This window comes from Tribolium castaneum, chromosome 9, assembly GCF_031307605.1.
Source record: "Tribolium castaneum strain GA2 chromosome 9, icTriCast1.1, whole genome shotgun sequence".
NCBI classification, from domain to species: domain Eukaryota; kingdom Metazoa; phylum Arthropoda; class Insecta; order Coleoptera; family Tenebrionidae; genus Tribolium; species Tribolium castaneum.
The window spans coordinates 973389-997213 of record NC_087402.1 but is presented as its reverse complement, the minus strand read 5'-3'; the positions used below and the strand labels follow the sequence as shown (position 1 = coordinate 997213).

The following is a 23825-nucleotide window of genomic DNA, read 5'->3' as shown; positions in this document are numbered from 1 at the left end:
ATTATTTTAATTTATTTTAATCCGAGTGGGGCGCAACATTTGGGCTGAGCTCGGCCCTGCGTTGGAACTCGGAAGGGGCGCATTCCCGCTGAGGAAGTGCAAGCTAACTGTTCGCCGCCATAAAACAAATCATCCGTAACGGTGCAATTATCTGATATAAGATAACGGTGTTTAAATTTATCACAATAACGCATAATATAAACAAAAGCTAAAAATGCACGAGCGCAGAGAAAGCCTTTCTTTACGGCACACAAATCCACGTTGACTTTCTACTCGACAAAGACAGCATCAAAACGTGTCATTTTTTCCTCAGAGAATCTTTGGTAGGGATTGGTCTGTACCACATTTAAACTTATTGTGGCGGAAAGTTATATTACAAAGACCCGACCGAGAAAACGGCCAGTCAGGGTTGCCTCTCCGTGGTACAATGTTCCCAGTGGTAGTACTATTCGCGATCGCAGTCGCCGGCGCCTCTGAACCCACCACGACCAAAACCTACGACATTGAAGTACCCGGCTCCGAGCCGATCCGCATCGTCGAGGGCGAGCCCTTATGGAAGACGTCGCGGTTCGAGCACCGCTCGTTCAACACCCGGGGAAGTACCACCGAAGACCCGCTCCACCAGTTCCTCACGAACTACGCCGAATCGGTCCGACACAAAAACCAAGAGGCGGAAACGCCCGAAAAACCCAAAAGTTGGGACGTGCTCAAGTACCAAAACCACCACCACCCCTACGACGACAAGAAGGGCTGGGTGAGTATGGAACCGGTGCCGTGGTCAGTCTCGAAAATCTCAAAGTGGCAAAGCCACCACCGGCCCTCCGAGCAAGAGACGCAGGTACGACCATGGGACAGACCCCACCATTACGACATCTACAACCTGGACCCCAAACCCACGGCCGTCTACGGCCAAAAAGTCCAAGTGGATTATGGCAACCGGTACCACCACAAGCACAACGAGAACTGCAAACACAACTACGATGACATCATCACCGACGGACGCCCTGCGGACTTCCCCCAACCCTACGAAGCCAATCGGCGCAAAGGGACGGAAATCAGCCACGATGGTCACCCGTTTTCCGGCGAGGGCGAGTGGGTACTGCTTTCGACAACCAAAGGGTACAAGTACCCCCAGAACAGGCAACGGGCGCTCCAAATCAACCCTGACTCGATCGGAGCGCACCGCAGTGTCCGTCTGACGGTACTTCCCCCTTTGAAAAACTCAAAAGTTAACATGACCACGTCCCATGGAGGCCTTCTCCAGGTGGAGTCAAGCTTCCAAACGGTCGAACAGGCCCACAAACAGTTCAATAAGAAGCAAAAAATGAAGAAAAAGCCGGTTAAGGCGCAGCCGGTACGAGTCGTACCGACTTTGACTACGACTCGCCGGAACAGTGCGCCTGATAGTTCGGCCGTTCTGGCCGCTGTGGGTGCTGGGATGATCCCGGCCACCATGGCTATGTTGGTACCCATGGCGCTAGGGGGGCGCAAAAGACGGGAACTGAGTACGCCGTACCCGCAAGTGACACTCCCGCGTAGTTTGTAATTTATTTATTATACAGTCTTATTTTACATGAATAAATATAAGTTTTGGTTTTTATGGTTTATTCCCGACGCCTGCCCCAGTAAACTAATCTACGTACTCTCAAGAATACTGTTAAGTGTAGACAGGGGAGTACATAAATCCTGATAGTCCAGGAGGTAGTGACTTTGTCTGGTACCAAAAACATTACCTCCTGGACTAGCTTCACATAAATAATCAGTTGGTACTATTGGTAAGGGTGTAGTTGCGGTAATGCTCGTCCAGGCGTTTTTGCACGTGAGAAACGTACTTTGAGACGGCCTGAGTTGCGTTTTGTAGCAACTGGAGTCCAAGGTTTATCTTCAAGTGGAACAACTCCTTGAACATGTCCACCAAAGACTTGACTTTGTCCGGCCTGTGCGTGGTACTGGTTGTGGTGGTGGTAGTACTGGGACCATCATCCGTGGTAATACTACCATCAAGTTCATTCTCTCCATCGTTAACTTGTCTGCGTTTTCTGGGCCCGTGTTCGGGTACCGCAGCCGGAGTTGCCCCCTCTCCACCAACAGTACTTTGCTCAATTACCCTATGGTTGTTAAAACTGTGTCTGGAAGTGGGCGTTTTGAAGTTGCTTCCGTACAAAGAGTTGGACGGCATTCCCGCTATCACTTTCCCGATGGCTTCCTCCTCAGCGATCCCACCCGAGTACTCATCCGAGTAGTAAAAGTGGTTGTCTTTGTCCCGTCTGTCGATGTCGTACGACCTGCGAGCGACTCCAAATGGGTACAAAAAGTACCCAGCAAGTCCAGCAGTGACCATCAAGCCCACGAGACCGACCCCAACCGTGGGCATCACTTCCCGAGACAAGTAATTGTAAAGTTGGGTTCCGATGGGTTTTTCTTTGGACTGGATGGGTTTGTCAATTTTGGTACTACTGTCGGTTTTTTCGCTAGGGCGTCTGCGACGGTTCTTATTCTTCTTCCTTTTGGTGGTGGAAGGTCGGCGCGTTTTCTTCTCACTTAAATCAGTCTCGGAATTTTTTGCTTCAATTGGTAACGTACTGGAGTTAGTTGTGGTGGTGGTACTACTAGTTGTTGGTGTTGTCATGGTTGTTGTGGTGGTGGTACTTGACTTGGCACCCGACAAGACTGAAGCCTTCACCTTGGTCAGTTTGGTGGTAGTTGGGGCCAGTGTTGTGGTACTAGTAGTGGTACCACGTTTTTTGAACAAAGGCTTGATGATTTTGTTAGAATCCACCACAACCGTGACATTTTGGCTCTCATTTGGTTTCACGACCGGTTTTCGGGACGGTTTGGCTGTTGTCTGCCCGCTTAACAGGATCCAAGTCGATAGGCCACTGTTAGTTGTGGGTTTTTCAATCTTGTAGAAGAATTTTTTGGTCGTTTCTTCGAGATTTATCTCGTCTTCGTTGACCGGTATGGCAACCCCTGCATGTGAATTTTCGAGGGTTTCTGGTTTTTGTGGCTTCTTTTTCGCGTGCTGTTTGATTTTGGGCGGTGTTCGTGTATCGAGTGTGACTATATCGGGTGAGGTTGCATTTGCTTCCATTAGCTGACTAGTCACTTGCTTTATTGTTTCTCCAATTTGGCTCGGAGATCTAAAACAATAATTCATTTCGAAAAACAATAACTAAAAAAATCTCACGCAACAGGTGGGGAAAAAAACACGCAAGGTTTCAACAATCATTTTATTTCTTTTTCCGTCTTAGTAATACATATGATACAGTTATGGCGACTTTTGATAAATACAGATAAATAAATAAATAAAATAAATAAATAAATAACTACGTACAAGAGATTCGCGCGCCTACCTCAATCAGCTTTCCGACGAAATCACAGCAAAATTTACAATATTTACACGATTGACTAAAAATCTTGACCACCTTTAACCACTACCTGACCCTTCTCCGCCACTTCCACGACTGACTACTACTCTCATATTTCCGCGAGAAATTTTCTATAGCATCTGTTATTTCTTTATAATTATCTTCACCACTGTCACCATCACCATCCGACCTTCGATGATGATGATGATGATGCACGATTTCGGCCAAATTCTGCCAGGTTTTAGTCTCATGGTTCCAAAACCACCCATCTGGGTGATGCACCGGTTTATGGACATGTTTATAAAACGCGACATTTTTTTTCTGTGCTGTTTTCGCACTGGCGAACAAAAACAACGCCGGGATCCACCAGGGGAACAACAAAATGACCGCCAAGAAACCCAGCAAGAAAAACAGTACCATTGGTACCAGATACAAGTAGGGATTTTTCAAAAAATTGAAGAGGTGGCCCAACTTGTCCCACAACCAGCCCAACAAATCCATCAAACCTTTCAAATCTGGTAATTTGAGACCACCTCCATCATCGCCATCGCCCCCATTACCGCCACTACCGCCGCTCCCTCCGGTACCACCACCGGGGGCCGCGGGAGCGGCGGCTTGTGAGGCGCCGCCGGCGCCGCCCCCAGGATCGGCTTGAGTTTGCGGGGGCGGTGCCGGGTCTTCCTGCTGGGCCTGGTTGGCTGCGTCGTACGTTTCGGGGGTAAGGGGGGACCGGTCTGTTACTGAATTTTGATGGAAATGGGAGTTTATGACGAGGTTTAAGTCGGAACAGTCTTGGCGTTGTTGGGGGGTTAGGACCGAGCTTGAAATGTGGACTGTGGGGCAAGGGGAACCCCCGGCCCCATCTCGGATGTTGGAGGGGTCGGGGGCCATGTCCAGATTAAAGGTACTGATAGCATTGCTTAGGTCAGTCTGGGGGGGTTCTGAGACCTGGCCAGGGTCTGAAGCGACCTCGCTGAGGGAGTAAGGGGGCGAGTGTGAGTTGATTTCGGGGTTGGGGGTGGGGTATGGTACCCCTTGTTCGTACCAATTCTGTTTGACTTCATTGGGCCATTTTGTGACAACGCGTCTAATTGTTGGTTTTATTTTGGGTTTTTTGGTGGTTGGGGTTAGTTTGATTTTGAAAGGGGGTTTGGTTACGCGTACCACCTTTGTCGGTTTTTTGGGGGGTGCAGTAATGTTAATAACTATAGGGTTTGGGGTAAGTTTCGTGGTTTTCCGAGTGGTGGTACCAACACGAACCTTGTTTTTGGTACCAACTTTGATCGTTTTGTTAGGGGTGTTTAGATCTTCCAAATTATTTTTGACAAAGTTTGTGAGTAGTTGTTGGTCTTTTCGTTTAATTTTGCGCATATTTTCGCCGCGAAAAGTGGGCTGGGTCAAAATTTTCAGTACCATGTCTGTGTAAAACGTTTCGTTTTTGGGTCGTTTTGGGTTTCTAGTGACCGAGATCAGTTCTGTCGTGTCGGAAAATTGAGGTAGGTATGTTAAATGAGTGTGTCCTCCTAAAGAGTACCTTGCTGTTGTGGTGGTTCCAGATGGTACCGGAGTTGCGGCTATCACAGCCGATGTCACTAACACTAACACTAAAGGTCTTGGGCACTGCATTTTCACCTGAAACAAAATTTTCAGATGAGTCATCTGGTATGTGGTACCGTTATATTGCATTAAGTGGTACCGAATTTGTTCATCATTTTAATTGGTGGCTAAGCAACGGTTTCTGGCGCGATTAACCGGCAATTAACAGTAAAAAATTGATCAACGAAAACAAATAGTACCACCGACAAGGAGGTACCTATGATAGCGTGCGTGGGTCCGAGGGAGATGGTAATGAAGCGGTACCGCTACGGTCAACGACTTTCCCTGACCATTCGAGATTATTCACGAAATTGGACCAAAATTCAAACATCTGACGGTGGTACCAAGGACAGTACCACCAAAATAATAAAGAAAACATTTATGCCAAATTTTTTTTGTCTTTTTTATTTAAATAAAGAAATTATAAAAGATATTTAATGAGTACCATCAATTTTGGTACCACCGGAGGAAAAAATTGATGAGTTTTTTCAACCACAATTGAATCAAAGCAATTGGGAGTGGACGCCTATTATACGATCGGGTACTACTTTGCCAATTTCAAGCTTCGCTGGCTGAAAAAAGACTTACGTTTTAAAAACGACTGGTCGAGTTTAAGACACTGTGGGCACTGTAACATCTGAAGAACTACTGTTGGCAGGAACCCCTGAGCGGCCGGTGCGCTCGGCATAGCGGTACCCATGGCTGGTACCTGAAACAGACACAAATAAGATGAACCTATTCACACTAATGACCTCATTACTGCAAAATCTTAAAATTAATCTTCCGTGCGTGTATTCTTGGTTGTCTAATCAGCTACACCAAGAAGATTTGCATTTTTGGGGTCACAAAAGTCGAGGAGACCTCCTGGCCACATATCCAGGTTAGTACCGTCACAAAGTCAAGGTCAATCCTTTCAATGACCATTTGCACAATTATTCCGATACAAAGACCGTGAAAAAATTATTCTGCAAGTGTAACTGAGATAATTCGTTTTTGACGAAAAAAGAACAATGTGTGAATTGTCGCGGCAATCAGAGCGTGGATTTGTCTTAATGAGGAATGATTTTTAACAGTTCATTTTACACTTGCTAAATATGAAGCTTTGACCACGTCCGGTGTTGCGATTTCCTCAACGTGTTTGGAAAGTTGGCGGAAAAACTGGATACAAAAAAGGTTGCATCATGAGTTATCACAACAGGTGGCATTAAATTTTTCCTCAAAAATAGTTTAATGGATTTTTAAAATTTTTAATGAGACTGCATGCATATTAATGGGCTAGGAGCGCCCGCTATGACATGTTTTCGAACGAAATTAATGCCAACATCCATGTAGAGAAATGCGTTTTGGAACGTTTCGATAGAATTGGTCAATTAGACCGAATAATTAATATTCTATGTTAAAGAAATGTGTTTATCAATTCCAAACAAACTGATTTACGTTTTAAACTGGTTCCGGTTGGAGGACTGATGGCACTGATACAAAAATAATAAAATTAGGTACTTTTCTGTCCATTATCTTGCGATTTTAACCAACTGTTCAAAATTTAATTCAAATGTTGTTTTGAGGAAAGAAGAAAGAGATAATTCTGTTAACTGTTATTTAGAAATAATCCCCAAAAGATTTTTTGCATAAATTGAGATGAGATAACAATACAATGCTTAATATTGCATCACAGTAATTTTATATTATTCTATTATGTGCATATTACGATGCTAGAAAGATCGCAAAATTAAGTCCAAGCTTTTCCATTATGATAATAAATTAAGTGTATTGTGTTTTATTCGCACTTTATCATAATTAACTGTTCAGTGTAGTTCATTAAACTACGGCCAATTTATTCATTTCTAAAGTCTTATTATTTAATTTTTAACTGAGTTTGAACAAGTGAAGTGAATGAAAAAAATTGAAAAAAACTCGAAAAAAGTTATTGGACCCTTCTTCAGCAACGCCACTGCCGTCTTGCTTTAGGGATTTTTGTAAGGGAAAGTTTTTCTGTCGCGAGATTTTCTCTGTTTATCTCTGATTGTAAACAAACAGCTAAACAATGTAAACAAATTTTGTGGTCTCTTAAACTAGCGTAAACCGCTCAGCGAATAGCTATTTATTGAACTAATTGAGACAGTAAGTAATTTTAAGATTATATTAGTTAGGATCTCTGTTATTATTTTAGGTTAGCTTGGGATTAAAATGACGACCAAAGTTGTAGATATGGAAGCCCTACAAAAACTGTTTCAGTTTCAGTTTTTGTTAAAACACAAAATGGTGGATTTTGTTAATTTTAAAATGGGGGGGTGTATTCACGATTTTTTCTGCTTTTCTGTTTACCATTGAAAATCTGGGTGTTTCTCAAATAAGGCAATTTAGCTGATCATCCTGGTAATAATGACCTACTACTGGAGAAACCAAATAAATGGGCAGCGATGAGTATTTAATAAATCACCTGTGAGGCAAAATATGACAATTTACACAGCAAAGTTGTCGCTTAAAAGTCCGCACTTGTAACTAACTACCTATTTCAGACATCTCTCCGTCATCGAGATGAAGAATTTAAGCTTTCTCTAACGGTTTTTATTTTTTCCTCGAAATTTAACAAAATAAAACGTCTTATATTACAAACCCATCTCATCCAACTTTTACTAAATGGCATAGCGTGATTTGTTCTCAACGGTAGTTTGTTTATTACAGGTCAATAAATGATGCGCTCGTTTCTTTGATTTTTTTTACACGAAAGTTTGCACGTAACTGTTTTCTTATCCTTATTGGGGTGTCAACGCTTAATTAAAAACCGCGCAATTTTCTCTTGTATCCAATTAAAAATCCCAGTCGAATATTCAAGTGAAACTCATCAATTGTGAATGTCGAGTGAGTTACTGAGATATAATTAAGTCATAAATTGTCACGCACGACTCATCTCCATTTAATAAGTGTGCTTAATTAAGAGTAATTATTTAACCTGTGCCTTGCTGACAATAAATACACTTGGAGGAATTTTACTACAGCGTAAACAATACCTTGACCTGACCCTTCGTGTAAATGCTTGCGTAATGCGACGCTTGCTAATAAACTTTCCGTTTCCGTTTCATTATCAAATATTTAATTCAAGTGTGAATTGGTGCCCAAAGCCAATATTTACGGAGCGTCTGACCGAAATTCATTGCAAATATCGGAGAATTAATCCGCATCCATCCTACAAACGGAACTATCTAGTTCACCTACTCTTTCTCTGTTAATCTCATCTAACACACAATCGGAAAAAAACAGTTGTTGCACTAATTAAACGGAATCAAGCAAACACTTGTACTTACTTCATCCCCAAAAAGAGCCCCGATTTAGCCCCAAATGCTCGTCCAAAAATTTCCAAATGCAGTAGACACCTCACTTGAGTCACATCACAAGCCGAGCTCTCGGAGCGTTGCAAGTGTTACAAACTCGGAGAAGTAATAGAGTTTGCAGATGGAAGGCGGCCACTTGCTAGAGATTGTATAGTGGGGGCCACCAAATGAATTGGGATGCACGGGATTTCGTAATTTCGGATTAATTTGAATTTGTTTGTTTTGGGCTTGACCCGGATCAAGCAAAAATTTCGGCTTTTCGGTCATTTATCCTAGAATACAATGAATTTTTCAGTTAGGTACTTGTGAATTTCGTTATATTACAGTGGTTCCCAGACTTGTCCGCTGATTCAAAATTCCAGCACGTGTGCGGCCCGCGTTGCGCAACTCGAAATAACGTCCCAGTTTTCGCTCAGGCCCTTGTCCATAAATAATTCATCGCCTCGTCATTTGATAAAACGTTATTTTTTTCAAACAAAATACTTAAGATGAAAGTCTAGCCACGCGGAATTGGGTTACTATATTACGGTTATTGCCTCGAGAAATGGCGATTGAGGATTGAAATGACTCGATCCTCAGTCGAGATGGAAATTCATCACGTGAAAAAGTGACAAAAACGGCCAATTTGTCGCGCCACGCGGCCAATTTCCACCGAAAATTGTTATATAATCTGGGCAATTCGACTCACACCAGCCGGAAAGAGTAGGTACACTTGCTCAGGGACCTTGAAGGGAGATGGAGGCTATTTGCGATTTTTTCGATTGTGTGATTTATGAAACTAGCAGCGTTTGGGATTCCGTTACATTGTGGAAAACATGGGGGGAATCGGGGACAGGCTAATGTCACGGGTTATTCAATTTGCATAGGTTTTACTTTTAACACCCTGAGAGTCAAATATTCGTAAAATTTGAAGGGAAATTGGCTGGACAAATTTAAGTTACCTATTGTGAAATATATAATATCAATTGGAAAAATACTTATTATCAGCAAAATTAAAAATAACGCACAATCTAGTAAAAAAATAAAATATCATTCCTGGACATCCCCGATTCCGTCCGGACGAATGGCAAAAATTGCCTCGGATTCGGGCAAACACGGCGAATCGTATATTTTGCACACTCTTGCTTCGCCTCGGCCTTTCCTCAAGGAAAGTCGTGTTGTGGATGAATGTGCCATAATGTTACCACCGATTGGTTTCTTAGGGTCTGCGTTAAACATCGCAGCGCCGTCAACTTGGGCAACCACTTGGTTCGTCAGCACAACGGCAACTCCAAACTGAAAGCAATTTTCAAACTCCCAAAAATAGTTAATCTGACACAAAATACCTCATCAGCAAGTCGCAGCAACATCCTCAGAAACCTCGCCAGATGATTCTGCCTTGCTGACAATTCCCCCCTTCCCGAATAATCCGTCCGATACAAAGACGTGGCACTATCGACAATCAAAAGACAGTACCTTGACTCCATCATCATTGCCGCGGCATGAACCAAAAGTTCAGTCTGATGATCGGTATTAAAAGCTCTCGCAAACACGACATTATCCAGGACTTGTTGTCCGTCCATGTTGTACCTCTCAGCCACCGGTAGCAAGCGTTCAGGCCTGAACGTGCCCTCAGTGTCAATATAAAGACACTTGCCTTCGCCTCCGCCACTTTCAACCGACAATTGACAAGTCACAGCCAAAGTGTGGCAAATTTGTGTTTTCCCCGTTCGAAATTCGCCGAAAATTTCCGTAATTGAACCAGTTTCAATACCGCCCCCTAACAACTTATCCAATTCTTTCGAACCGGTGGTCAGTTGGATAATATTAGCCCTTCGTCTGTGAATATCAGTGGCTGTGGTGAAACCCATATTAACAAATTTCGCCGCTTCGGCGAGGAGTTTATTGACTTTGGCTTCAGAGATGCCTTTAATAGCCGCAAGAACTTTTTTAGGAGTGTATGCAATTGATTCAATTGAGTGAAAACCGGCATCTTCGAGCTTCTTCAAGTCGCCAGCTGTGATCCCGTTGACCTAAACCGAGGTTAGGGTTGATTTGTCAAGGGGGTTGTTACCTGAAGCTTGGAAAGGGGCTGGGGGCCGCCGGCTTTGGCTTCCTCGTCAATTACGGTGTCGGTTGATGCCAAACTAGCCTCCATTTAGATGATTTAGTAAAGAAATTTCGTTTTTTAGTTCACTGCTGATTGTTGTGATAGTGGGCTGTTTCTTTGGTTAGGAATTCAAACAAAAAGTCCCGCCAAGGCCAGGCAAATAAAACCAAAAACCATAACAAAATTTAAAAAGTGGCAGCAACTCAACTAAAAAACGTTCCTATCACCCTGTATATTTTAGGTTAAATAAAACTTCAGTTGTGGATCACTCTTTATTAATGCAATAGGCATAAAAACGTGTACAATACTGCTAAAAAACAAGTTGAGAATCTCGTAACAATATCAAAAAATGTTTGATTCAAGAATGATTGGAATGTTCAGCTCGAGACTACTAATAAATAAATAAAAGTCACACAAGCAAACCATTATCTGGTAATTACAAAAATACATCGGATTTAATTATTTTTTTTTAAATAAATCCTGAGCCTCTTAAATACACAAGCGGACCAAGTCCGACTTTTGAACTATCGATAAATACTGATTTTTCGTGAGCTTATATGCACGATTTGAACACAACACAGAGTGTTAACGTTTATTTTTGGATCGTGAATTGACAATTCCAAGACACTGAAAACACGTAATTTGATTGTATTGTGTATCGTTAAACGATCTACCATCTAAACAAGTGAAATTTGCAAACAATCCTAAGAGTACGAATAGTTAAGGCAAAATATAAGGCCGCACTAAAGTATATTCGAATAAAAATAGAGAGAAAGAGAGAGAAAACTATACTTAATAGAAATGATCTATGATTATAAAATCTTAAAAAATAACATTTCGTTTAAAAAACGGACTAGAATTACCTTAACAACGGAACTTTTGTCTCTTTCCAGTGTATATAAAACCTTAAGTACAATTAGCCGTAAGCTCAATAAATTCGTGAGGCACATTGAAATTCGATTATTCGCAGGCGAGTTTGCTATCAAAACTGCTCAACGCGATGGCAAACGCCTGCAATGCACACATGGGGTACCTGTAATCCATGGTAAAGGCATCCTCTGCCACCCTTCCGAACTGCATCACCACATACTCCACATCGCTGTCGTGGACAATTTGGAAATTCTTCACCGATGCTTGCGTCACACGCCCGTGAAAATTCAAAACGTACGATTGCGTATCGTCATTCCATACCGGTGTCTTGTTGTGCAACTCGATCAAATTATCCATATTTTTCGACTTCCAACACTCGATCAAACTCTCGCTTTCGTCCTGTGGATAAATTGCCACTCGTTGCTGATCCAGCGTCATTCCCGGCAGAATCACCGTCATTTTTCGCGGTCCTTTGAAACCCAAAACGTTCGTATCGTACGTCACAGCCGCCAACTCTTGCCGGGGCGTCACACCCTCCTTGAAATTGGCCTTTCGGGGCGAGATGCCATTGTCGTAAACGGTGAACTGGGTGCCAAGGAGGTTGGAACGCAACTTACCTGCAAACGACATTTTTGCCCAAGCTGTATTTATTTTTTTCCAAAAAACTTACCAACGAACGACTCAGCGCTGCGTGAAAGATCCGTTGGGTCTGTCGAAATCAGGTAGTTGCTTGTGGCGCTCTTTTTGCGTTTTCTGGCGGCCAGTAGGAACACTTTTTTGCCGTAATCCCTCTCCAGATGGAGATAATAAGTGGGATACAGCCCCCTGTCCATGCCTTTCCTATCCCTAGTTATCCTACATTTGTACAAGACTTTCTGTTGCGCTGGTTGCAAAACAAACTTCTCCACATTCCCTTCAATATCGCCCTCAATTTCTCCCGTTCCATTATTGATAAAAGCCGGTTGGTCAATAATGGGGTTGACTGGCATGTTGCCATTGTTGGGGGTGGAGGCAACCGGGGACGATTCGTCGTCTTCAACGTCCATGAGGTCATTTGAAGCCGTGTTTGTCAAGTCTTCAACTACGGTGTCTAAAAAGCCAAACTGAAACTCTAACTTGGAAAAATTCAAAGTGTTACCGTCAGCACTGTCAGGACTTGACAATATCGATATAACTTGATCAGGGTTGTTGTCCCTGGCCATGCTGTACTGTAACGGACCGTCATAACCTAGAACCATTCTATTTATAGCAGATTTCGTGCGTTCTGCTGATAAACCCACCATGCAATTCTCTCCTATTGCCGCTGTTTGTCCTCAAAGTGGCCGAATTTTTTCGGACGTCGGAAGCCTGAATCATGCCGGACGTCATTCGTTTCTGCTTCATTTTTTGCTCCATTATTTGCCGCTAAAAATAACGTTTCAATTGATTATTGCTTTGCTGAATAATTAAATGTCCTTACTTGTTGTTCTAATTTTTGATTTCTCACGTCCATTTCTAACATTTCTCATGCCAAATTCTCCAATTGTTGATAGTAACTCGCTTTGTAACTCTTGGAGATGCACCGATCGATCTTATTTCTAGCTAATTCCAATAAAAAACGATTAATTCACGTTTTGTTTACAATCGGACGAACCCCACTGGAATGACAACCACTAACAACTGTCATCATCACGTGAACTAACAGGCCACTTTGATTGGCCAAGGCATTTAGTCCAAAATAAGCGCTGTTTTTAATTAAAAGAAACAACCATAAGCATTAATAACGCGCTAAAAGAAAGGCACACAAAGTTTATAAAACTTTTATTATTATTATTATTATTTTTACTATTACTCAATTTTCTGGCGACTTTTGTCCCCTCCTGGCAATGAAATTTTTGACGCAAGGTAGAGATTTCTGCCCTAAATATCCCATCATAGTCTCTGAAAGGGCAAAAACGGACCCAAAATCCATAAAAGTGAAAATTGTATCATTTATAATTTTTTGTAACGCATGCGATTTCGGTCAATGTCAAATTTGTGTGAAGACAGCTCCCCAAACCAGCTCCTCGAAATTCCGAAGAAACCCGAACATGAAGCCAGTTTCACACTAGCAAAATACGTTTCAATTTGCGTAGATGTATGTTTGGTTGTCAGCTTTGAAACCGTTTAATAAAATAAAAATCCGAAAAAACACTAAACACCCTCTTAAAAATGACATTTTAAGAAAGTCACTTTGCTAATAGCGAAAAACTCAATTATTTACCACAAATTGCTTCTTAATTTTTCCCACTTTTTCACCTAATTTCAATATTTATAGCTCCGCAAATGCACTATTGCAGTTTTCGCCCCATTTCACCCCGAAATCGGTTTTGTCACACAATGCCCTTTTGACCACCAATTCAACAATAAAAAAGACGTTTTTTAAAAATAAAATTATGGCCTTTTAGTTGTCGGAACAATGTTAAAAAAATTTATCTTGTCCAGCTCCGCAAATGCATTATTGCAGTTTTCGCCCCATTTTTTATTTCACAGAATTTTTTGATAGTTGATAGCGATCGTCAGGATGGACCCATATGCAACTATACATTAAAAAATATATCGGAAATTGAATTAAAATCGGAAATAAATCAGGCTGAATTACCGGGCCTGCTAACAGATTATCATTTATACTCAATTTATTAGAGCTTTACATGAACAGTCAGACTACAATCAACTTGGTACTATCACTGTTTTCATTAATTATAATTACACAACAGTGTGATAAGTGAAAAGAATTTTCGGTAGAATCGTTTACTACGAGTTCCATATGTCCCAATTTTAAATAATTTTTCATGAACGAAATGTACGTACCCCTCATTTAGTTTATGATCCCTAGCTCTCCTTTTCTCCACCGACAACAAACGGTTTAAAGCTATTTTGCGCATCAGGCGGCGTTTGCTTAAAAGGACCGTAAACCATAAACCATAAACCGCCCATCTGGGAATCTCCCATGTGTTTTGTTAAAATGTTTTTCACAAGAATTCTGTGAAGGGTGTCCAGTAAATTATCATTTATTGCATCTTTATTTTCTATTTCCCAAAATCGGACAATATTATCACCAAAACAGGCGAGTTATGATAACAGGCGTGCATAAATTGGGCACTATTGAATCCCCAAATACCGGGCACCCTCTCTTTACGTGTTCGAGTCCTAGAAATTCGGCACCGCATCTTATCAGGTCAAAACGGATTATTACCTGATCACCCCTTTTCGGACATCACAGAAAAAATAGGCGAAAAAGACAACTTTACCAAAAAAATTTATTAAAGGTGTGAACATCTAAAAACAAGTTATTTTGTTTTCTTGTAATACAAATTTACGTAGTGTGTGCCATTCTGATACAATATACCTAGATGGCATTGCCACATCAGCGACCCCACTTGGTGCCTATTTCCAAGTCCCTGTACCACTTATCACTGATTTTTTTCCCTAATCGGGACAACAAAGCACATTTGTTGGATATTATCGCAAATTACGTAATCCTACCAGCTGTTCGATAAACTTGCGGAAAGTGCGCCAGGGCACAACCCGGCAACGCCGCCCTACAGTGTGGCCAAGTTGCGTTTTTGAAAATTGGTCCCAAAATCGAATCAAATTATACAAACCAGGCGTTCTTCGCCCGATAACGAGAGGCAACAGCTGGGCGAGCACGTCTTTTTCCAGTCCCCGACCTTAGGGTTAGGGTCGTACTGCAAGCGCCTAACTTCGACTTTGGGTTTTTCAGTTTTAACGTCCGAATCTCGTACTTTGGGGTACCCGAACTTCTTCTCCTCACTTTTGGTTAGAGGATTTTCCATCTTATGATCTTATGAGAAAACGAACCGATCTTTAGCACTTATTTTCTCGCATTGTGACTATGACATTTGTTTTGGAAAAAAAGACAAGTACGAAACGTCACTTGATTTATTGTTGCCAAGTTCCGGTTGTTTTTCCCGGAAATTTTCATTTCCCCGGATTTGGGACCGGGTTAGGGTTTTTGCGTGCGACCGTTGGCAGCGGTTTGAACTAACCCTTACTGTTCTGTGGTTGACAGTTGACACCTTGTAGCAGCGTGTGAGCGTCGTGAGCGTGTTGTGCATCGATTAACAGGTAAGTCTTGATTGTCTTGATATTTATTAAATGTTATAAGTAAAATGTAATTCGTCTGACATTATGTTTATTTTCAACGATTGTGTCTAAAATTAAAGTAAATCAAATAACTGAATCCTGACCCACGACCACTGGTTTTTATATTGTAATTGTTTTCGCGTCCAAAACATGGCAGTAATTACATAATAACTAGAATAATTATATTTATTATACTGTTATCACTAGGAAGTTGTAACACGTGTTGTACGGTAGGCAAAATTGCTTATCTGAATTTGTGTTTTTGTAAAGGTTTTTAAATATCGCAGAGAAAATGTCTGCTTAACGCTGACTCGTACTGTAAGTTGTTTCTATTGTTGTAATGTACAACTTTCACTTTCCTGTTAAATGTGCAACCCTCAATCCTTAATCGCTCGTGACGCCCCCCTTCTGGGAGCAGGTAGTTTTTCCTTCTTAAAAAGGACCGTCACAAAAATGAGGGAAGGAGACGCGATGTAGAGCTAAAAGTAAATTGTTGTAACGTTGTAAGTTGTTGGAAGTTTGTAGAGAATAAATCTGTTGAATTTTATACCGAGTATATTAATATTTCCCCTTTCTGAAGTATCACGAAATCGTGGATACAACACTATTCTTAGGTCCAAATCGCACAATAGGTATTTTTTTTATACTTGGAAGTAAGTGAATAATCTCATTTATCGGAAGAAAGGCATACCTATATTCAGAATACCAATTATTCATTAAACTCAACTAGTTTGTTAAAGTTAACTAATTGCCTTTCGCAGTTACTTTATAATAGCTACTTTACAGGCAAATAAGCTTGACCATTAATAAACTTACCTACTCATTCTATCAACAACACAATTTCTCTCAAAGTTAGTTGCATTCCAAAAAAATATATATATATATATATTGAAGTAATCTAAAAGTTGGATTTTTTTAAGCACAATTTGTTGTGCTTAGGTTATCAAAGATTACCGAATCTTTGCTATAAAACTATTATACTATTTATTATATGCTCTTTGGTTAACTTGATAATATTTTTAATCATCTCTCTTAATTTCAATTATCGTTTCAATTTGCTTTATCTGACTATCTTTTCGAGTGATTCTCCTATATTCAAATAAAACTTTTTAGTGTATTCCAAATATGAATAAAATATTTCTTCCAAAGTAATATAATATTCTTTAATTTCTTGATCCGTTTTTGTATTTAATGTTATTATTAGGGATTTAATATTACGAACACTCAATAAAATCCATATTGTTTTATTTAAATTAACTATTTGGCGAAATATTTATAATATATTTTGTTATTAATTTTTTATAATATGATAATTCATTTTTAATCTTATCATAATTTATTATTTGGTATTCTATTTTATAGTTTTCTAAAATTTTCTTTAAATCTTTCTTAATATCGCGTAAATTCAGTGGGGGATAGCCACCCCCCACTGAAATTCCATATTGTATAAAGCATAAAAGATCATTTGTTATTATTATATTTTTCTTTTAAATAACGTAAACCATATATCGGTCAACCACGTACTCAAATTAATTTTATAGGAGTAGTTATTTTTATTTATAAAGTCCAACAGGTTTAATGGATTAGCATTAATTTTATAATTATGTATTGCCTTAAAAGATTATATTCGTTAACGTTAGTTTCCTATTTATCTAGCAATTCTTCTAATTTAAAATGATATTTCCTAACTTTTTTTGCCTTATTGTTATTCAACATCATTATTAATTCTTTAAAATTTTTAATCATTTTGTATATATTTATACAAATTTGCTTTAGCATTTTTATAATCTATTTCTTCGTATGAGATTTCCTAGTCCTTTAAAAAGTTCTTAAAATGGCGTTATTTCTTCAATAAATCCCATGAATTGAAGCAAATTATTTGTGATTAATATTTTTCTTTTTCTGCAAAAACAACATATTTCTAAAAAAATCAATTTTCTCTTAAAATCAACACCTACCTACGTCTTTACTTATAGCATTTGTTGATTTTTCATAACCCAATATTTCTGCTAAATCTTTACCTTTAAACAAAGGTTGATTATCATTGTCTAATATGAAAAATACGTCTTGATCATAAACTTTCAAGTAACAGTATTATCTATGTCAATAATTTAATTTTTAATTTTTCGCTTCTTCTTTCTTGGAAGATAAAATTCTTTCCATACGTTATTTGTCTTCATCATATAATTACATCTAATAGTTTTATTTATTTTATTTTTTATAATACGTAGGTCCCATATTGCCTCGCATATTGTACTAGATCCCTTTTATTACAAGTATTTATTTTTTTGACAATTAATTAAATAAACATTAAATTGATCACCTCCTCCCTATACCACACATATTTTTTTGAATCTCGAGGCTTATCACAAGTTTACCTCAAAAGGGACAGTGTGTTTTATCATGCACTGTTTATAGATAATTTCTTATGAAAAAAATGTAATAAATTAAATGAATTGCTCACATAACGATGACCAAGAAGCACGACAAATGTTTCAGAAAAGGTTAAACGATATGAGAATTATATATAATGTATGAAAATAACGTATTAACCTTGGCAAAACTAGATTTTCTTAAAATACACTTTCGTAATCTTGAAGTCTTTGATGAATAAATTTTCTAATAAATGACAAGTCTTTGCTCCATTTGTTTGGAATTAAAATGTCCAGATGATTTTTATAACTATAGAAATAAATATGAAAAAACATGTAAACAATGTTTAATTGCAGTTAATTCTACTCGGTTTATTATGTGATTGTGGTAGATATTACACTAGAACTAATTTTAAAAGGCATATAAAAACAGATTTGCATAAAAATGGATTGAATTTATTTATTTACTAAAAATTGTTTGTTAGATTTTTTCCTATAATAAATGGAACGAAGGAACTTAAGTAATCTTCGTTTGTCTGAACTGTTTAATGTTGCAAAATCATTAGACATCAAATATATTAGAAAATATAATAAAGCAGACTTAATAAAAGCTATTAAGAAATAAGTTTTGAAGATTACAAAAATTGCTTGTTTAATCAAAAAGAATACTTTCATAGGCAGAAAGTGATCAGGAGTCATAAACATGATATATTTACTGAAGAAGTAAAGAAAAAGTCTCTAAGTTGGAAAGATGATAAAAGATACCTTTTACCTAATTCTACAGATACATTAGCTTATGGACACGTATTAGTATCATCATTTATAACATAACATAATCGCTATTTTTTATTAGTGTTGAAGTAAGAAATTAAGAAAACAATAATTACAATTACGATAATAAACATAAGAACAAAAATAATAATTTTTAATTTATTAACTTGTTGAATGAGACTTGAAAACTTTTTTCGGAATTTTGGATATTCTTCATTGAATATATTTAAATTCTTGAATACAGTACTTTCCATTTAATTTACAATTTTTGAATCTTTTCATTTATTGCTCTCATATTTTTAGTATGTCTTTCAAATATTTTCAAAGTTCTTTTCTTTACATCATCGATGTTTGATGGTATTACTACTGTTTTGCTTCATACTACTCGGATTATAATAAACAAATATATGGTTTATTGTGTAAATTAATATAAAACCTTATTGTTGCAAGCAATGTAAGAAATAGCAATTAAACAAATCGTAATTCAAAAAGGTATTTAGATGTGAAAAAAAAGTACTTTTTGCACAATTTATAAGTTCATCGAGGTTTAAAAATTAAAATTTACAAGCAAATCTGAAAAAAATTCTTAATTTGATTATTAATTTAATCTTGTTGAATTAAAAAATTAGCAATAATAACACTGGTGATGGAAGTTTTACTTCATAGTTAGTATCAACCAGTTTGTTTCTAGTGGTCTGCGCGATGTCTTTCCATCTGTGCAATTTAATTGGCGAGTAAAAGATTGATACGCAATGACCTTGCTTGTTCCTTTTTGTTTCATTATCTTTTAGGGTGTGGGGAACTTCAGAGGACGAGTAAAAAATTCCACTTTACAATAATACAGTTGTTTATTTCAGAACAAAATACAACACTTTAATAGGCTGCTGTTGAGGTTTTTCTATACTTTTCTTTTGTGTACTGCTCTCATTGACAAAAGACTTAATTATTTATATGCTTATTTGTATTACAGATTGTAGCCGAACCAAAGTAAAAATGAACGAGAGTTCTTCTCTAAATGATTCTAAGGTGAGTCAGTCAGGTTTATTGGTGGAATTCACAATCATTAGTAAAACTCTCCTGTATTAGAAATTAACGGTGGCAATAATTTATTATTAGTAATAATAAGTACATATAATATAATTTTCAGAAACTTTCAATTTAAAAACCACAAAAATAATCCTAATCACTTTATTTATAACAACTATGCTAATGCATTTAGTAACGAGTTGTAATTTTTTTCTGTTTTTAGGATTCAGAAAAGTCGCTGTGCAAACTGGCAAGTCATAAATTCGCCACAATCAAAGAGACAATTACCTTTGTGGACAAGACCTTGTTTATCAAATGTCTCTTAAGTGATACTAGTAAAATAGTACTACTAACGGCGCCTAGAGCTTTTGGAAAAACTACCCTCATGGATATGTTGAAGCAGTTTCTACTGGGACAAAAAAGTTTATTTGAGAACCTAAAGATTTGTACTGAAGAAACACAATTTTTTTCAAAGCACTGCAAACTTCATCCTGTGATACATATTGATCTCGGGAGTGTTCGTGGTAGCAGTTTTACTGATGTTAAGCAAAAATTGGCGTTGGCTATAAATTATACATTCAGAGAACATTCATACCTGGTGAAGAAGACTGATGATGGTACTTTAGCCTGGGCAAGCGACAAGTTGAACATGTCTAGCATTGACGTTGAAGACTTCGAAAATTTCTACGTTAAAAAAAAGTGCGCCTCATCAAGTGAAGCTGATTTGGTAGATAGCTTAAACTTTTTATCAGAAGTATTACATACACATTATGAGGAAGATGTTTTCGTACTCATCGATGAGTACGATGCTCCTGCGGTAGGCCTGGTATTCGAGTCTTGTCCGAATAAAGATGACATTGGATTAATTAATGATTTTCTAAAACGTTTCATGGCTAATACGCTAAAATTCAATGATTTCATAAAACGCTCATTAATTTTTGCTTGTGTTCGGTTGGCCGGAGCCTTCTCAGGGGATGCAGCAAGAGTTATAAAACATTATCCGTTCCTAAGTGATCTTGGATACGCACCGTACTTAGGATTTACGGATGAGGAGGTAAAGCAGCTACTTGAGCTTCCAGAAGTTAAAGCTGCTTGTGGGAAAGTAACATTCAAAATAATTACGAAATGGTATGATGGATATATGGTATCTAATAGCCCATTGAAAATATTCAGTAGCTGGTCAGTCTTGAACCTTTTGGAAAGTGTTTATACAACCGGTACGCTCAAATATTCATCTTTCTGGATTGATACAGGTCATGTAAGAAATCTGGGGAAGCTGTTTGCGGAACCTTCAGTTCGAGAAAAAATTGAGGAACTTATTTCTAATGGTGAAGTTAAGATAAGAACAGTTAAATCGGTGAATGTCGATCATCTAACGAGTCTAAAGGAACTTATTTGTTTGCAGTTTGATGAAATATCGAAGGAAAATGTGGAGTTATTTTTGCAATTCTTGGCTGATTCTGGTTACTTTAATATATTGTCAATTGATAAGAAAACAGATGAAATTGAAACAAACACCGAAGATGAAGATATAGAAGAAGGGGCTGATTTTGAAAATGACTCGACATCTTGTGTTTTAAAAATACCTAATTTTGAAATTAAGCAGCATATCCGCAACGCTTGTTATAGTGAAGTACTGGCAACTGTATCTGAATTCCACTTGAGAGCTACATCTATTAAAAATTATGTAAGTGCTCTGAAATTACTATTACAAAGTACAAGTGAGAGGGCATTTGTTGATTTTGCAAACGCCGTATTGGTATTACTCTCTCAATCACAGAAGATTATGAACGAAACAGAACTTCATCACATCTTGTATACTCTGGTATATAACTCCAGATACTTCGAAACACACAGTGAGGTCCAGATCAAGAAAAAAAGAAAACGACCAGGGATAGCCAATACCCTAGATGTGGTGATAATCAGTAAGAACGTTGGAATCATTTTTGAATACAAAATGTATTCCAAGTCTGCAAATGAAGCTTTACAACAAATTTTTGAGAAGCAATATTACACTAAATTTGATGAACCTGACTATAAACACATTTCAAAAAAGATTTACGCTGGTTTGACATTCGAGCCAGAGGAGAAGAAAGTTTTTATAACATATCAAGTTGGAACTGAAGGAATAAGTAAATCTGTCTGTAGTGATACACTATTATAATTTATTATGTTAAAAAAATTAATACTTATTTTATTATTCTGCTAATGATTTGTTTATAGTGTTAATAATAAAATTCTATTTAAATTTCCAAATGCTTGGTTTGTTCACCAAGTTCAGCTAATTTTACTGTCCTGTTGATTCGCCAAAGGCCAAAGGCTCATGAGTCGAAGACGAATTCAGGATTGATGGTCGTGCCGATGATTCTCCTCGATAGACACATACCTATAAACGGTATAAGCTGTCGTGAAAGAGGAGATGCTGTAAGAATAGATCGGATTGTAGTCGGGGAATGTTTTTCGTACGACTGTCCGATTGTTCCTAGAGTGACAGTGTCGGGGTAGTCTTTAGCCAGTTGGGCCAAATAAGCATTAATCTTTAAAACAATAACTAAAAACGGGAGTTATTTTTTCCAAGTGTTACCTCAGCGTGGCGTAAATATTGGTCAAAAGTAATTGTTCCCAAACCTAAAGCTTGTCTCGATTTGTGGTAGTGTTTTTCAGCCTGAATGGCGGTTCCAACATTTTCGATTTCAATGCTAAACTCAAGATTGTTGAGCCCTCGTATTTGGCACTAGACAAGCCCACGAGGGCTAGTACTATCAGTACTGGCACTTTCATTGCGATATCTACTGAGGTATCGAGAGCAGAATCTCTTTTATAAACGTGGTGGATAAACAACAGTCTAATCTGCTGATTCTTCGATAAAATTGAATTGAATTTGTTCTAATTCTCTTTTAATCCAGTGTTTTAACGGATTACGTCTTCAGACGTTTAGTTTAGTGGTTAAAAATCCAGCTTCAATAGTTTAATCCCGTGATATTTCATCCTTGAGTGATACAAGACTTTTGTCTATTATTATTAGTTGTGACAAAAGAGCTAACAAAAGTGAAAACGAATAAAAAATTAATCCTCGATAAAAATTAGTTTCATCAATAATTTTTTTAGAAATGTGTAAAAAGTGCCATAAATTGCGACTTCATAATTAATTACCCGATTTTAACAAATTACTGAATAAAAAATTTCTCAATTATTTTATATCGTACATATTTTTGAATCAATGGTCCGACTAATGCCATTCAAATACTTTCGTGTTAATTATTATTTATTACTTCTTGTTAGTGTGATTATTTAATATAACGTTTGGGGCCCGTTTATAAAATGGTTTGTTAAAATTTAATTCGTTGTTAAAAGTTAACAACGCAAATCAAATCAAATTTGCTAATTTGTTAGTTGCAAATTAACTTAATGGCCCTTAGATATATATATATATATATATATATATATATATATATATATATATATATATATATATATCTAAGGGCCATTAAGTTAATTTGTTAGTTGCAAATTAACTTAATGGCCCTTAGATATATATATATATACAAAAATAAAAGTGTCTCAGATCAATGCAAAGCGCAAACAACATTCTTTTTATCAAAACTAAATTACTTACATAATGAATTTGTAAATGGTTTCTAATAATCTTAAGCAAAAAAATTTTTCTTAATTTCTGGGTCCATTAGTTATACTATAACTATAAAGTCTACTTTTGTGCCCTATTTCAATAAAAAAAATGCAAATCCGCTGTTGCTATTTTCATTAAAAAGGTAGATCTTTAAATTTAAACAGTCAGTATACAGCGTGCTCAAAAACTGGCGCACCAACTCATTGGTGTGTGGTAGAGAACTGGTTACATATAAAGGTAAAAATAGTAAAAAAATTCTTTGAATTAAAGTTATTGATAAATAACTAATTTTAGATAAATGATATGTGGCAACGTTGTCTAACAGTCATGATCGCAATAGAATTTGATCAACAATAAAAATAAATTATTTTTGAAACGGTTTCCTAGGAAATAATTCCCAGTGTTGGCACATCTACACATTGTGATTTTTTGGATGAATTTTAATTTTTTTTAATTAAAAAAACTGCTAAAATCTGATAGTAAATTTAAAAATAATTATTCATCGTTTTGTTACGGAACGATTACCTGGTATGAAACATAGAAATATAAAAAAATAATGATAACTAAAGAAGTTAACACAATAAGTTTGTAGCTCTTGATTTTTTAAAATATGACTTTAGGAATTTTTTTAACATTTTTCCCGTGATC

The 23825-nt window shown here is 37.5% G+C and overlaps 5 protein-coding genes and 2 long non-coding RNA genes across 16 annotated transcripts; 3 read left to right on the top strand and 4 right to left on the bottom strand.

Annotated features, from left to right (window-relative positions):
• Positions 1-211: 211 nt before the first annotated feature.
• LOC103312549 (hypothetical protein) lies at positions 212-1598 on the top strand. Its single transcript, XM_008193450.3, has one exon. It carries the CDS (start codon positions 428-430, stop codon positions 1544-1546), a length of 1119 nt encoding a protein of 372 aa, XP_008191672.1. The 5' UTR covers positions 212-427; the 3' UTR covers positions 1547-1598.
• On the bottom strand, positions 1537-9129 carry LOC100141870 (mucin-2). 4 transcript variants are annotated; one of them, XM_001813840.4, is made up of 5 exons: positions 8621-9129; positions 8270-8568; positions 5553-5673; positions 4903-5000; positions 1537-3140 (listed from the first exon to the last, which is right to left on the bottom strand). In XM_001813840.4, the coding sequence occupies exons 4-5, from the start codon at positions 4992-4994 to the stop codon at positions 1760-1762; spliced, it is 1473 nt and encodes a 490-aa protein (XP_001813892.1). In that variant the 5' UTR covers positions 4995-5000; positions 5553-5673; positions 8270-8568; positions 8621-9129; the 3' UTR covers positions 1537-1759. The 4 variants fall into 4 exon arrangements, with proteins under 4 accessions (XP_001813892.1, XP_015834389.1, XP_015834390.1 ...); XM_015978903.2 differs by lacking the exon at positions 1537-3140 and having other exon boundaries at positions 3216-5000; XM_015978904.2 differs by lacking the exons at positions 1537-3140; positions 8621-9129 and having other exon boundaries at positions 3216-5000; positions 8270-8570.
• Positions 6334-7671, top strand: LOC103312550 (uncharacterized). The gene is made up of 2 exons (XR_511387.3): positions 6334-7085; positions 7135-7671. It is a non-coding gene; the product is annotated as an uncharacterized LOC103312550 (long non-coding RNA).
• A 109-nt stretch (positions 9130-9238) lies between the features above and the next one.
• On the bottom strand, positions 9239-10593 carry LOC662986 (spindle A-like protein). The gene is made up of 3 exons (XM_969053.4): positions 10350-10593; positions 9622-10308; positions 9239-9571 (listed from the first exon to the last, which is right to left on the bottom strand). Exons 1-3 carry the CDS (start codon positions 10431-10433, stop codon positions 9326-9328), a joined length of 1017 nt encoding a protein of 338 aa, XP_974146.1. The 5' UTR covers positions 10434-10593; the 3' UTR covers positions 9239-9325.
• Positions 10594-10643: 50 nt separating this feature from the next.
• ktub (king tubby) lies at positions 10644-15149 on the bottom strand. 4 transcript variants are annotated; one of them, XM_969025.4, is made up of 9 exons: positions 14879-15149; positions 14623-14815; positions 14085-14552; positions 13087-13175; positions 12715-13022; positions 12536-12659; positions 12394-12483; positions 11926-12345; positions 10644-11872 (listed from the first exon to the last, which is right to left on the bottom strand). In XM_969025.4, exons 5-9 carry the CDS (start codon positions 12754-12756, stop codon positions 11346-11348), a joined length of 1203 nt encoding a protein of 400 aa, XP_974118.3. In that variant the 5' UTR covers positions 12757-13022; positions 13087-13175; positions 14085-14552; positions 14623-14815; positions 14879-15149; the 3' UTR covers positions 10644-11345. The 4 variants fall into 4 exon arrangements, with proteins under 4 accessions (XP_974118.3, XP_015834394.1, XP_015834393.1 ...); XM_015978908.2 differs by having other exon boundaries at positions 14085-14423; positions 14470-14552; positions 14623-14962; XM_015978907.2 differs by having other exon boundaries at positions 14085-14406; positions 14470-14552; positions 14623-14962.
• Positions 15150-15242: 93 nt separating this feature from the next.
• Positions 15243-21805, top strand: LOC135267077 (uncharacterized). Of its 4 annotated transcripts, none has more exons than XM_064358753.1 (4): positions 15243-15362; positions 19494-19549; positions 19773-20897; positions 20955-21805. In XM_064358753.1, the coding sequence occupies exons 2-4, from the start codon at positions 19517-19519 to the stop codon at positions 21711-21713; spliced, it is 1917 nt and encodes a 638-aa protein (XP_064214823.1). In that variant the 5' UTR covers positions 15243-15362; positions 19494-19516; the 3' UTR covers positions 21714-21805. The 4 variants fall into 4 exon arrangements, with proteins under 4 accessions (XP_064214823.1, XP_064214820.1, XP_064214822.1 ...); XM_064358752.1 differs by having other exon boundaries at positions 15248-15362; positions 19773-20677; positions 20726-21805; XM_064358751.1 differs by having other exon boundaries at positions 15248-15362; positions 19773-20677; positions 20723-21805.
• On the bottom strand, positions 21693-22414 carry LOC135267078 (uncharacterized). The gene is made up of 2 exons (XR_010335341.1): positions 22134-22414; positions 21693-22086 (listed from the first exon to the last, which is right to left on the bottom strand). It is a non-coding gene; the product is annotated as an uncharacterized LOC135267078 (long non-coding RNA).
• Positions 22415-23825: the final 1411 nt, after the last annotated feature.

Excerpts from the sequence above, each read along its gene's own strand:
- LOC103312549 (XM_008193450.3), top strand. The coding sequence starts at position 428 with ATGTTCCCAGTGGTAGTACTATTCGCGATCGCAGTCGCCGGCGCCTCT.
- LOC135267077 (XM_064358750.1), top strand. The coding sequence starts at position 19,517 with ATGAACGAGAGTTCTTCTCTAAATGATTCTAAG. Across the intron at positions 19,550-19,772 it reads CTTCTCTAAATGATTCTAAG|GATTCAGAAAAGTCGCTGTG; the intron begins GTGAGTCAGTCA and ends TTCTGTTTTTAG.
- LOC662986 (XM_969053.4), bottom strand. The coding sequence starts at position 10,433 with ATGGAGGCTAGTTTGGCATCAACCGACACCGTAATTGACGAGGAAGCC. Across the intron at positions 10,309-10,349 it reads AGCCCCTTTCCAAGCTTCAG|GTCAACGGGATCACAGCTGG; the intron begins GTAACAACCCCC and ends ACCTCGGTTTAG. Across the intron at positions 9,572-9,621 it reads TGCTGCGACTTGCTGATGAG|TTTGGAGTTGCCGTTGTGCT; the intron begins GTATTTTGTGTC and ends AATTGCTTTCAG.
- LOC100141870 (XM_015978903.2), bottom strand. The coding sequence starts at position 4,994 with ATGCAGTGCCCAAGACCTTTAGTGTTAGTGTTAGTGACATCGGCTGTG.
- ktub (XM_969025.4), bottom strand. The coding sequence starts at position 12,756 with ATGTTAGAAATGGACGTGAGAAATCAAAAATTAGAACAACAA. Across the intron at positions 12,346-12,393 it reads AAGTCCTGACAGTGCTGACG|ACACCGTAGTTGAAGACTTG; the intron begins GTAACACTTTGA and ends TTGGCTTTTTAG. Across the intron at positions 11,873-11,925 it reads CAGCGCTGAGTCGTTCGTTG|GTAAGTTGCGTTCCAACCTC; the intron begins GTAAGTTTTTTG and ends TGTCGTTTGCAG.